Source organism: Arachis duranensis, chromosome 4, assembly GCF_000817695.3.
Source record: "Arachis duranensis cultivar V14167 chromosome 4, aradu.V14167.gnm2.J7QH, whole genome shotgun sequence".
Taxonomy (NCBI): domain Eukaryota; kingdom Viridiplantae; phylum Streptophyta; class Magnoliopsida; order Fabales; family Fabaceae; genus Arachis; species Arachis duranensis.
In genome coordinates, this window is record NC_029775.3 from 66,481,150 (window position 1) to 66,496,086 (window position 14,937).

General features: G+C 36.9%; 1 protein-coding gene across 1 annotated transcript in view; it reads right to left on the reverse strand.

The window, feature by feature from the left end:
* LOC107484306 (beta-glucuronosyltransferase GlcAT14C) overlaps positions 1-7,073 on the reverse strand; it is an 8,768-nt gene extending 1,695 nt beyond the window's left edge. Inside the window, exons 1-2 of the mRNA XM_016104918.3 lie at positions 6,226-7,073; positions 1-54 (exon numbers count right to left, since the gene is read on the reverse strand). The exon at positions 1-54 is cut by the window's left edge and continues 37 nt beyond it. Coding sequence (XP_015960404.1) covers positions 1-54; positions 6,226-6,769 — 598 coding nt within the window. The 5' untranslated portion in view covers positions 6,770-7,073. The remainder of the gene's footprint in view (positions 55-6,225) is intronic.
* Between the last annotated feature and the right edge of the window lie 7,864 nt (positions 7,074-14,937).

The following is a 14,937-nucleotide window of genomic DNA, read 5'->3' on the forward strand; positions in this document are numbered from 1 at the left end:
TGTGCTCTATGAAGTTTAGATCCCTGGGTACGAATGAGAAGATATGCAAGAGATCTGAAGCAAGTTATATGAGAAAATAAGTCAGCAAACACAAACATAATTTATATATGTGAAATATCAGATATGGATCTATTCATCAAGAGCCACGAAAATCATGAAAGCGAGAAGTAGAAAAACCTGACGTACAACGAGATTTGAATCAAATGACAATCTTAACAGTTATGATGTGAAAATGATCATACGAGAGCACAAAATATTATTTTCTAATATCCATATATAAAAACAAATTAATTAAAAATTTATTGCATAGCTGACTACGACAAACAAGTATCACCCTAAAAGAAAGAAACAAAGAACCTAAAATTATTAACAACCGCAAAGGAGGGAAATGAAGGATTCCTTCACCTAAATTAGCATGGACATAGCATCTTGTCAAAATTCCATGCTTTCAAACCAAAGGAAGTTGACTATTGATTTAGCAAGTAGCTCCAGCCTCCCAAGGCTTCAATTTCAGTTATACAATTACACAAACATATTCCCTATTCAGGATACCTTGTATTAACCCATTATAGAAGTAATTAAGTTTAATATTGATTCATACCAAGATATCATGAGTATTGGGTCACAATCCATGGCATTGATCGTTCCAGTTTCATCCTCCTCCTCCAACAACAATTCTAACACCTTCACTGCTTCTCTTCTTGACAAATTGAATGAGGATACTTTCAAAACTTGGCAACAATTGGCTCTATATGTCATAAATGCAAATGAACTTGCAGATCATCTGAATCCAGAAAAAGTTCCAGAAAAAAGTTCAAGGCAACCAAAGCTTCAGGGACAGAATCTGAAAATTACAAGCAATGGAAAATTAAGGATCACTACATTATGACTTGGCTGCTCTCATTTGTTGATTCAAGTTTCAAGAACCGAATGCTAGATTGTGATTATGCACACCAAGCTTGGTCCAAGATTCAAGATTTACTTTTCTAAATTCTCCAAGATCAAAGTCCAACAATTGAAAGCACAGCTCAAATCAATCAAGAAGAGAGGTACATCTGCTGCTGATTATTTGTGCAAGATCAGGAAGGTTGTAGATTCTTTAGCTGCCATAGGTTATACTTTGTATTTAGAGGATCACATCACTGCCATAACTGATGAACTCTCCAAAGACTATGCTCTCTACATTTCTTCTGTTTTAAACAAATCAGAAACAATAACTCTAATTGAAGCAGAAGCACTTTTCTAGCTCATGAGGATATGTTTGAAAGGTTTCGAAAACCAGAATTTGGGTCCTTTCAAGCAAATTATATTCAGGTTCCATCACAGTTTGGTACAACATCAAGAGCAAATTCTAATGGAAGAAGAGGTAGAGGGGGAAGATTCTACAGAGGTGGAGTAAAGACTCAAGATCAATTTGTCAATTGCTTCCATAGATTCGATCAGACTTTCCGGCAACCTTCCACAAATATGCCTCCATCACAAGCCTCTAATAATCTGGCACTACCACCACCCCCCCTCATACCATACACCTAGGGCCTATCTTGCAACTCCATCATCGATTTCAGATCCTTCCTGGCTCCCAGACACAGGCACAAGTCATCATATTACATCTGATCCAAGTAACTTCGTTGCTGCCTCCAAATATAATGGGCCAGAACAAATCCTGTTAGGTAATGGTACAAGTACATCCATAGCACATTCTGGTTATTCTTATTTAGTAAATCTTGAAACTGAACAAAAATTTCTTTTAGATCAACTTCTACATTCTCCAGATATTGCTGAAAATCTAGTAAGTGTTCAAAAATTTTGTGCTGACAATCATTCCTTTTTGAATTTCATGCTAATATTTGCTATGTTAAATCCTAGGCCACCACGGAGATCCTCCTTCAAGGAACTCCTAAGAAAGGCGTTATGAGTTTAATAGAGCTGCTGTTACAAGATTACCTACACATTCTACAAATCAGTTTTCTTTAAATCCTCTTAATGTACCACCTAAAGTTCTCACTGGCTTTGTTGATTCTTACACTTTATGGCATAATAGACTTGGGCATTGTCCACCCAAAGTAGTTCAATCTGCTAAAAACTTGTAATGTCAACTTACCATCTAACATCAATAAAGAAAGTGTATCTGAGGTTTGTTATATGGCTAAGATGCACCACTTGACTTTTAATCTTGATTCCTTTAACTTTCATGCTCCTCTTGATATGATGTATTCTGATCTATGGGGACCAGCTCCAATTACATCATATCATGGCTTTAATTATTATGTTTTGTTTGTTGATGCTTATACCCGTTACACTTGCATCTATCTTTTACATTCCAAATCTCAAACCTTTAATGCATTCTTATAATTTAAAGCTATGATTGAAAAGCATACAGGACCAAAATTAAAGCTTTCCAAACTGACCATCAAAGGGAGTATATCTCCAAGTCATTCACTCAATACCTTGTAGAGAATGGAATCACTCACAAATTTCCGTGTACATATACACATCAACAAAATGGACGTGTTGAGAGGAAGCATCGCCATGTCACTGAAACTGGCCTTGCTATGTTGGTAAGGCTTCTCTTCCCTTAATCCATTGGGATGATGCCTTCCTTTCAGCCACATTTATCATTAACCGTTTGCCTTCCCTGACAACTCAAAATACCTCTCCTTATGAAAAACTTCATCATCACAAATGAAATTACTCATTTCTAAGAGTATGTGGTTGTGCTTGCTACCCATGGCTCAAACCTTACGCTCAAAACAAATTTGATTTCAAATCAGAATTATGAGTTTTCCTTGGGTATGCACCAAACCACAAAGGCTACAAATGTCTTACCAAATCTGGCAAAATCATCATCACTCGCCATGTTAAATTTGATGAGACTAAGTTTCCTTATTCTACCCTCTTTCCTACTGATCCTCCCAATTCCTATACGTAATACCTCTGCACCTTATAATGTTGAATTACCCCAAACTCCTCCAACCACATAACCCACACATATTCCACAAGCCTCATCTAATATTTCTGACCACACTACCATAAATACATCTCCTTTCAAACACAGATTCTGATGCTCAACCAGACTCTTCCCCTTGAAGTCCTGTCCCTTTAAACACCATCACTAATTCTCACCCTCACATCACATTCTAACAGCATACAATTTGGCGCTGCTCCACCTACCGGTGTCACCAAGAACCATCACCCCATGCAAACAAGATCTAAAACCGGCATCTCTAAGCCTAAAGCTCTTATTGCCAGTACAACACCTAACATTGACCTCATACAACACATTCCTACATCTATCACCCAAGCTTTACAAACACCTCAATGGCATAGAGCTATGCAAGAAGAGTTGAATGCTCGTCACAACAATAAACATGGTCTATAGTTTTTCCTCCATCAGATGCCAAAGTAATTGGGTGTAGATGGATTTTCACAATCAAGAGACATCCAAATGGTGCTATTGCTAAATATAAGGCCCGATTAGTTGCTAAAGGTAATCATCAGGTAGAAGGAGTGGATTTTGACCAGATTTTTGCACCTGTAATTAAACCCTCCACCATTCGGATTGTTTTACCTATTGCATTGAAATTTGGTTGGCAAATTCGCCAATTCGACTTATAATACGTTTTAAATGGTGACCTTAATGAATTGGTTTTATGAAGCAACTTTCAGGTTTCAGCAAGCAAACATGATCAGGTTTGTCGTTGCACAAGTCCTTGTATGGATTAAGGCAAGCTCCTCGAGCATGGTTCGAAAAACTATCCTCTACTTTAGCCACATTTGGTTTTAAGAAAACAAGGTCACATCATTCCTTATTTGTTAAACATAATGCTGCTGTTACTATATATATCTTGGTGTATGTAGATGATATTTTGATAACTGGGAGTGATTCAAGTGCTGTTCAAACTACTATTCCTCAACTACATCACCTTTTCTCTCTAAAGGATCTTGATGAATTAAGCTATTTCTTAGGCAGAGAAGCAAAGAAATTGCCCTCTGGTGCTTATCACCTCTCTCAATCCAAATACATCTCTGACATTAAGAAAGTTGGCATGACCGAGACTAAAGGGGTGCCTACACCTATGATTACCAGTGTAAAATTGACTAAGCATGGCAATGAGTTCTTTGAAAATCCCACTCTTTATAGATCAATATTTGGTTCCCTTTAATATGCCACTTTAACGAGACCTGAAATTTTTTATTCTGTTCAATAGATGCAACAACCTTTAATTTCTCACTGGAAATGTGTTAAATGTATATTGAGGTACTTGGCTGGCACATTGGATCAGGGATTGATTTTTTATTCCAGCACTGAACTACAACTCTTTGCTTTTTCAGATTCGGATTGGGGGTCAGATTTGGCCGATCAAAGATCAACCTGTGAACATGTTGTGTATCTCGGAGCCTAGTGACTTGGTCTAGCCGCAAACAAGCATCTACGAGCAGAAGTAGCAGAGACAAAACATAGAGGATTAGCTGAAACTGACTTCTCAACTAATCTGGATCCAGAACTTTCTTCAAGAGCTCTATGTTCAATTACCAATAATTCCAACTCTTTATTGTGATAACATGAATGCTGTCTTATTAGCAGCTAACCCAATTCTCCACAGTAGTACAAAGCACTTCGAGTTGGATTTACATTTTGTGCGCGAAAGACTGAATCAAAGGTTTACTTAATGTTATCCATATTGGTTCGGTTGATCAAGTTGCAGATATATTTACCAAAGCCCTTTCAGTAGATGCCTTTAATCGATGTGAAGTCAAACTTAAAGTGGCTTCCAAAGCCACATTAAGTTTGAGGAGAAATAATAGAGAGAATGAGGGAAAAGGAAGTTAGTTAGTGTTCAAAATTCTATTAACCTGTTTTGTAACAGAATTAGTTAGAATTAGCTTCCTTTCCTTATTTAGGTAATGCTGTTAGAATGCTATATAAGGACTAAGTGGCTTGTAGTGTATTCCAACTTTCTTTCACTCATTCTTCAAGAATACAGAATCATTCAATATTCAATCATGGTCATTTCTTTCTACCTTCTCTTTTGGTTCTGCATTATTCTGCAGAATTGATTCATACCAAGATTCTTTCAAGAGTCAACTGGAACATAATGTTAATGTAGTAGATACGAGGATGCTTCAACAGATGTGCAGACCAACCAGACCAAACTGGATTAGCAATGATGATGCTAGATGGACAGTTAGGGCAGCATCAATTACAGAGACAATGGTAAAATCTCATTTGTAGGCAGTATAAACATTCAGAGAAGGCCAAGTGGAGGCACTACTTATGATAGTGGATAAAATGGAGGATAGTCCTATAGGTAGAGGTAGAGAGAAACTCAAGAAAACCTTAGAAGAAATTATTGTTAATATATGATGTTGAAATGGATGAGTGGTCATATGCAATTGCATAGTATAAGGAACGAATATATAAGAGAGTTGGAGTAGCACCTATTATGGAAAAGATGATAGAATTGCGTCTCAAGTGGTTTGGACATATGAGAAGAAGACCGACAGAGCACCCAGTCAGGAGGGTGGATGAGATGGAAGATGGACAATGGGTGAAAGGTAGAAGAAGACCTAGGAAGACCATCCATGAGATGGTCAAATGAGATCTACATATAAACAGTCTCTCTGTAGACATGATACATGATAGAACTCAATGACATCGTTTGATTCATATAATTGACCCCACCTAATGGAACAAGGCTCTATTATTGTTGTTTGTTGTTGTATATGGTATTAGAAGAAATTTCTATTCATCTACTTATGCTAGTAAAATTAGTCAGTATCTCAATAGGGTTAGTAAAACAACATGCTGAGCTGCCAACATACCCTTTTACTTGTTAGTTTAAAAGGAGTCAAAAGTCCAAAAATAGTAGTTACAATTTAAACCAATGAAGAGTGGGCACCAGAAGCTTCAGCATGCTTAATGAGAACTATGAAGAAGATAAATTCATCAATACACAAGAGTGACAAGTCTCAACTAACCAAAAAATTTATGATAATCCTTAGATATGGTAAATGAACTTATATGGTGAATGGACATGATCTCAGCATCAAATTATTCAAATTTATTAACCTTAAACGACTTGATAATATTGACTTCCCATTCCCAATAGCCCTTTTAGATTTTTCACACATACCCAATTCATCATTCATCATTTATACCGTTTCTCTAAATATAGAAATCAAGTTTTTTCAAGAAAAGACAACATTTCCGAATTTTACACTTACCATCCTGAGACATGAGAGGATAATCATAGGCACTGAGATTGATGAACCAATCCCAGTCCTTGACCTTCTTGAGCAACAGCGCAACGCCATGAAGGGTAGAAGCAATCATGGTTGGGCCCTTGTATGTGACCAAATCAGCTCTCCCAACAACCATAACGTTCGCAAACACCCTCATAACACTCTCTGACTTCACATACTTCGCGAGCTCAAGCCTCTCCGCATCGGAAGCTTCTAGATCGAGGTGGACCAGGTAGTAGTTCCTAGGGTGGTACACTGCCTGAAGGACTCTCCTGAGCCTCGGCGCGTCCCCTTTGCTTCCCGTGAGGAGGTAGGCAAACCTTGGCAAGGTAGGAAGACCCGTTTCGCCGTCGTCGGAACCCGAATGGTCAACATGGAAAGGGGTAAAATTGGGAGAATTTGGATATGGTTTGGTGTGGGTAACCGAAAGTGTGAGGAGGAGAGTGATGAAGAGAACGGTTATTGTGATTGTGGTGGGTATGACCCATTTCCGTTCTTGGTGGTGGGAACTATGATTTCTCTTCATAGCATCTGCAGGGTGTGTAATTTTTTTTTGTTGTTTTGGAATTTTGGGGGAAATTTTAAGGTTTTTTTTTTAATTCTCTTTTTGTAGGAATTTATTTTGTTTTATTTTTTATATATATAATAAATGTTTTGGGTATGTGAGTCTACGGAGGTGTCAGCGGTGAAGAGAGATGCGTCTGGAGTTTGGTTGGTTTTCAGATGTTAGGTTGGTTTGATTTGTGATCTCTGCAAGGTGATGGGTACTTATAGCTCAAAAGTTTTCATCCATGAGATGGTGTGAGAGTTGAGGGAGAGGGAAATACCAACTGCTCTCATTTTTAAAATTAATTCATAAGTTGCAAAGTGCAAAATGTTAACAGCTTAATCATCAGTAACCGAAAATTCTCTACTTAGGGTCAAAATTGTAAGGGTATATATTTCGGTTTGCATTTTAAATATTTTTTTCCTATTTATATATTTTTATTTTCTTTTCATACGTAGTACTGAATAGTTATAAGTGTGTACTATCAATTATAACATTGGTATACATTTTTCATAAATAATTATATTTTTACATTCTAAATAATTTTTTAATTTAATTTTATTTATAAATTTTCAAATTATAAAATTTAAATTTTTAATTCAGACAGTTCAAATATTCTTAACTCAAGTTTTAAATATAATTAACTAGTAAATTTTTTTGGATTTTACATCCTACCCATCTTAAAAGAAATTTTGTCCTCAAAATTTAATTACTTGTAAAAAGATGAGGATAATCCTTCCTCATATCGGACTCAAGTTCCCACGTGTACTCTTTCACTCCGGCCTGACTTCAAGCAACTTTTACCAATGAAACTCCTTTTTCACGAAATATTTGACACTAACATCATCAATTCTAACGGGAGTAACTTGAATCATCGGATTCTCTTTCAGTTGAATTGATTTCGCTTCTAGCACATGGGTTATATTAGGGGTATACTTTCTAGTTTCAAAGCTGAGAGATGTGGAACACATCGTGCAAATTTGAGGAGTTTGGTGGAAAAGCTATTTGGTATGCTATTGGCCCAATCCTCTTCAATATTTGAAATGGACCAATATAACGGAAATTCAGCTTCTTAGTCTTTATAGCCCTTCCAACACCCGTAGTAGGAGTAACTTTCAAAAACACATAGTCTTTTTAGCTCAGATCTTTTTTATTTGCTCCGTCGACTCTGCCACTAATTCGGGACCTAAGATGTTTGACTTTTTAGCCTCATATCAACACAACAGATATTGACATTTTCTCCCATACAAAGCCTCGTGCGGAGCCATTCCGATGCTTGTATGGTAACTATTGTTATATGCGAACTCTGCTAAAGGCATGTAATAATCCCAACTGGCTAGTTGATCTAATATACCCGCCCTCAGCATTTCCTCTAAGGTTTGAATTGTCTTCTCCGACTGGCCATCCGTCTGAGGATGGTACACTATGCTCAAACACAATTGTGTTCTGAATACCTTTTGAAAGGCTCCTAAAAATCTTGAAGTAAACCGGGGATTTCAATCCAATACTATGGTTGTGGACATACTATGTAACCTCACAATCTCCTTGATATATAGCCTTTCCAGTTCCTATAAGGAATTGTTCATACAAATTGGCAAGAAATGTACGGCGTTCGTCAATCAATCCACAATCACCCGCACCGCATCATATCCTTCTCTAGTTCTTGGCAAGCCTGACACAAATTCCATGGCGATACCTTCCCACTTCCAATGTAGAATCTCAAGGGGTTGCAATGTTTCAGATGGCTTTTGGTACTCTATCTTCACTTTCTGGCACGTAAGGCATTTGAATAAAAGTTTTGCTACGTCATTCTTCAGTCATGGCCACCAGAAAATCTCCTTCAGGTCTTGGTACATCTTGGTAGCTCCAGAGTGAATTGAGAACCCACTCTTGTGAGCTTCTGTTAACACCTCGTGTCGCAGTCCTCCTACATTTGGTATATAGATCCTCCCCTTGTATCTCCAGATTCCCTATTTGTCTTTGGTGACTTCTCCTTGTTTTCCTTCTCTAATCCTCTGCAGCTCATGATCATCTTGCTGAACTCTCTGAATATCAACCTTGAAGTTGCTAGAAATATGCAGCTAGTTCAGACATACGCTTCCAGCAACCTCTTTAACGCCCAACACAAGACCTGCAAACTTTCTCAACAGTTTTTATTCCTTGGTCATCATCCAAGAAACACTTAGAAACTTTCTACTCAAGGTGTTTGCCACTACATCTTCCTTTCCCGAATGATAGTTCGGCTCAAAATGATAGTCCTTCAACAATTCCATCCATCTCCTTTGACGTATATTGAGTTCTTTCTAATAAAGAGATACTTTAAGCTCTTGTGATTGAAAGAGAGTTGGAATTTTATTCCATAAAGATAATATCTCCACACTTTTAGTGCAAACACAACTATTGCAAGCTCCAGGTTGTGAGTTGGATAACTCACTTCATGCGGTCTTAACTCTCGCGAAGCATAGGCTATAGCATTTCGGTGTTGCATCAAAACTCAACCTTAACCTTTTAGCGAAGCGTCATAGTAAACTTTAAACGGTTTGTGGGATTCAGAGCAATACAAGCACTGATGTTGTAGTTAGCATCTTCTTCAGAGTCTGAAAACTCTCTTCACATTCGGACGTCCATACAAATGGCATATCCTTATGAGTCAACTTGGTCATAGGTAAGGTAATTTGCGAAAATTCCTTAATAAACCTTCATAATAGCCAACCAAACCCAAGAAACTCCTTATCTTTGTAACATACGTTGGTCCTCCCCATTCAATGACTGCCTCAACCATAGTAGAATCTACCAAAATGCCTTCTCAGCTTACTATATACCCTAAAAATTTCACTTCTTTCTTCCAAAACTTGCGGTTGAAAAGCTTTGCATAGAGCTTCCTTTCCTTCAGGATTCGCAAAACTATCCATAAATGCTCTTCATGCTCCTTTGCAGTCTTAGTGTATAGTAAGATGTCATTTATAAACACCACGACAAACTTTTCCAAGAAGGGTCAAAACATTCTATTCATATAATCCATGAACACGGCAAGGGCATTCGTCAACCCGAAGGACGGGTATCCGTAATGTCCATACCGAGTCCTGAAAGCTATCTTAGGAACATCCTCCTCTTTTACCCTGATCTTATGATATCCTGACCTCAAGTCAATCTTTGAGAAAACATCGGATCCTTGCAGTTGATCCATCAAATCATCAATTCTCGGCAAGGGATACTTATTTTTCACCGTCACCCTATTCAACTATCTGTAATCCACACATTGCTGCATACTGTAATCTTTCTTCTTCTTTACTAAAAAAAATGGTGCTCCCACGTGGAGGTACTTGGCCAGATAAACTTCTTATCCATAAGCTCCTCCAACTGAATCTTAAGTTCTGCAAGCTCTAACGGTGACATTCTATACGGTGTGATTTAGACTGATCATGCTCCCAACACTAACTCTATTGCAAACTCTATCTCTTGAGAAAGGGAAAATTCAAGTATATCCTTAGAAAATACCTCGGAAAACTCTTTTACTATCGAAATTCGGTATAAGTTTTGTTCATCTTCAGACGAGCTAGCGGCTAAGAGAACATACTTTTGACACTCATTTTCACTACAACTCACCATCACATAATTCAAATAATAATCCTGGGCTATTACTCGCCTTTCAAACCCTTCAAATATAAACTGAATAGAATGTTCAAAATAGTCTAACAACACATGATACATTGACAACCAATCCAAACCCATAATTAAATATATTCCAGTCAAAGGCAAACATATTAAATCATGAACAAATTGTATTTTTTCTATCTAAACAGGCACTTGTCGACAACACAGTCTAATTATCACAACTTGAGAAGCTGGTGTATGCATATGTAATTCATAAAGTAAATCTGCCAATTTCAGCCCTAAGTCTTCAACTCTGTCAAATGATATGAATGCATACGATGCTCTAGTATCGTATAATGTAATTAAAGTTCTATTACCAATTTCACAAGTTTCTTGGATCAGGGATTCAAATCTAGTAGCATCATTTGCTGTCATAGCCAAACTTGACCTTGTTGTTAGGATCGACAGGCATCCTGATTCTTCCTGTGTGGACAATCTCTGAAGATATGCCCTAGCACCCCACACTAGTAACATAGACCCAAACCCAACTGGGACGTAACACCCTTACTTTTAACAAATCATGATCGTATTAAAAGTTCAAGCATTACTTATCTCTAATCCTTTAATTTTTATACTATATTTATTTAATATTCAGCCTTCACAAATATAAACCAAATCCTTAATAACAAAATCGAAAAGTCTTTACTTTAATTCACTTAATCACACAATTATATCCACATAATAATAAATACATAAACTAATTCAAAACTTCTCAATTACAAGTCTTACCCCTCTAAAATCTCAAAATGACAACTGACGAGGGATAAAACCTTAACTAAACCAACAAATTGAAAATACAACATATATATATATATATAGCTTGTAGGTCGGTCACGATTTCACGCCAAAGCTTCCTGAACCTGTCCCTGAAAAAGATATTCTGTAGGGGGTGAAATATCATCCTCGCAGGTTCTCAATAGGGATGGGAATACCATCAAACCAAAGAAATACTTGCATATAGAATAATTTTCATTATAAAAATAGTTTACCCTTGAAATAACATTTGGAAAAGCTTTACGGAAAATCTTACTTAAAAAAGGTCGAAAAGAAACTCTTGTAATTTACAAATCCGACAGGTGAATAGTTTAAAGGACAAGAAAAACCAAAGACATGCTTGAGGGATTTCTACCCCATAACTTACCCCACTCAAATCCAAAATTGGGTATAACTAAAACATACACACTCAAACTTTTATCCAACACTCCACTCAGCCTATCTCTTTCCATTTTCACAGTCTATTAGCATATAACTCAGTAATTCAGCATTAGAACTTAGTTTTCCAACACACATCCCATCATCAACATCAGGAACAACCTTCAGCATCACCACCACCAGCATGATAGATCTCTTAGTTGTTAAACACAGACAAGACAGTGTAAAGCATACATAATTAGAGGGTACAGGTAGAGCAATTAGGTAAATTAGCATATAGATGTAATTACTCAATTAGGCAAACCCACAAAAAAGATTAACACCCAAATACGAATGATGCATGCCTGCCCTATGGCTAATGAGCTCATTTGTCGGTTATATAGCCAACCCGATATGTCCTGGTATCTAACCATTGGACAATCCCTTGTGCACGCATCCCCAAGCTCAAAATTCATGTTCATATATCAAATGCACAAGCGGAACCATCTAGAAAAGTCTGAGTGTTTGGCCACATCTTGGAGCCGACCCACTGCATATACCCAGGGAAATTTGGGAATAAGATAAAGTTTTAAAATCACATACCATTCTCAACCAGGAGCAAGTGGGGGAGAACTACTGCATCTACCCTGGAAGTTTCAAACCAAACTCAGAGCAAGTGGATCAATGCCACTGCATCAACCCAGGCAGGTATCAATATCAATTTTATATATATATTAATCAGAATCATTATCAATATCAATTTCATTATCATTCTGATCAACTCCTAGGGTAGATGCAGTAGTTCTCCCCCACTTGCTCCTGGTTGAGAATGGTATGTGATTTTAAAACTTTATCTGATTCCCAAATTTCTCTGGGTAGATGGAGTGGGTCGGCTCCACTTGCTCCAAGTTGAGATTTGAGTTTCTATTGACCCTCCATCACAAGATGTGGCCGGACACTTAGACCTTTTTTGGATGGTACCCCCAATGTATTTGATATATGAACATGAATTTTGATCTTGGTGGAGATACACACACGCAAGGACTGTCCAATGGTTGGCTACCATGACATGTAGAGTTGGCTTTATAACCGACAGATGAGCTCATTAGCTATAGGGCAAGCATGCATATCATTAGTATTTGTGTGTATTGTTTTGTGTGAATCTTGTTTGTGGGTTTGCCTACTTGAGTAATTGCATCTATCTGCTAATTGACCTAATTGCTCTACCTGTACCCTCTAATTGTGTATGCTTTGCACTATCTTGTCTGTGTTTGACAACTGAGAGATCCCTCATGTTTGCGGTGGTGACGTTGAGGGTGGCTCTTGATGTTGATGATGTGATGCTTGTTGAAAAACTGAGTTTTAATGCTGAATTCCTGAGTTATATATTCTGATAGACCATGTAAATGAAAAGAGATAGATTGAGTGGAGTGTTGGAAGAAAGCTTGAATGTGTATGTTGTATTTATACCCGATTTTCGATTTGAGTTGGGTAAGTTATGGGGTAGAAAGCCGTCACGCATTTCTTTGGTTCTTCTTGTCCTTTAAATTATTCAGCAGCCGGATTTGTAAATTACAAGAGTTTCTTTACGACCATTTTGAAGTAAGATTTTTCGTAAAGCTTTTTCAAAAGTTCATAAGCCAAAACAGATTCTAACTCAACAAAACAACCCCAAACTACTTCAATCCACTCATTCACAATCAATCAAAATGAAGCCTACTCAAAATCGTCGTTAGTCATTACCAGACCTCGATCAAACTCAATCATTATCATCTTTCTCAATCTCGAAATCATCATCAAACCTCAATCAAAACCAATTGTCACTAATCACATCTCAACTTCAAGCATAACCTTCCAACTCACTCTCTTATTCCTAAACCCTCGAATTCATACTTAAATTACTATGATAAAGTCTTTAGCTAGTTAATCAAATCTCTTTTCATTATTATTAAAAATCAAATTAGTTAAAATCTCAATTCAACCAAATTATGAAAATACGACTCTCTTTAAAATTCGTAAAAGTATTCAAGATTTATCTATTTTGATAATTTATTTAAACCAGACTCATTTTTGAAATTGTAACCAAAACTCCTTCAAACTTTTAGAAAAATTCCGGTATCATCTTGATTAGTCCATGTTTAATGGTAAATTTTGGCTTAAATTAGACGGATTTTATCACATAGACTCACACTTAATCACCAAAATAGAATACCTTTGTGATTTCTCCCTAATTTGGACCTAAATATGAAAACATGCATTTTTGTGCCTAAATTGATCATTTCAATCCCACTTATATTCCATTCGATTCCGCGATATGTTTTGCAAGTGATTTCAGGTCCAATAGACAAGAATGGCTAGGCAAAAGTGGAAGGAAGCATGCAAGAAGGGAGAACACATGAAGACAACAAAGGAGAAGCACATAGCAAGTGTGCATACACACAAGAGAAGAATCAGCAAGTGTGCGTACGCACAACCTCCCATGCATACGCACAGGTCCCAGTGCATGACTTCGTTAATGAAACACGTAGCTCGCGATTTTAGGGCTTTCTTGGCCCAATTTTGAGTGTGTTGAAGCTGGTTTGAGTGCTATATGAAGGAAGATCATTTCATATTAGGGAACACACTTGAGAGCTCATTTTTAGGGTAGAAAGCGTAGTAGGAGTAGGAGTAGAGTAGATTAGAATTTCTCTCTTAGGTTTTTCTAAATTTCCATTGTAGTATTTTATAGTTTCAAGTTTGATCTTGGGTTTTGCTTATCTCATTGTAAGTACTCTTTAATTTTCTCTTTAATTTCACTACTTTTGTTACATTTTCTCATGGTTCAACTTACTTTGTTAATATATGCAATTTTGGTTTCTTGAAGTTTTAGTTAATGAACTTAGTGTTTTATGGTTTATATTTGCTTGATTGCATGTTTATTGTTAATTTTGTGAATAGTTTGGTTATAGTTTTTATTTTCTTTTGCAATTTCTTATATTTTGGTTTTATGCCCACCAAGTGTTTGTGAAAATGCCACTTGGTAATTTTGAGTAGCTTTTCACACCTTGGTTTGGGAAATGAGTCTCTAGGATACTAGAGTCATAATGTCCGACATTTAGTAGTAATTCTTGGGTAGTTAGTTGGCTCTTGTTTCCATTGATGCTAGCTTTTTACTAAGAAAATAGTAAGTTAGCTAAGACTTATGGATTAACGTCAATTATGCTTGCTTGACATACTCCTCGATGTTAGGGGTTGACGAAGTGTGATTGACTCATCATAGTTGCCATAGTTGGGGTTATAACAATGATATGATTCCTTAATTCTCATTCCCTAGTCAAGGCACTTTTATGCATTTATAGCATTTTCACTAGTTTTGACCTTAT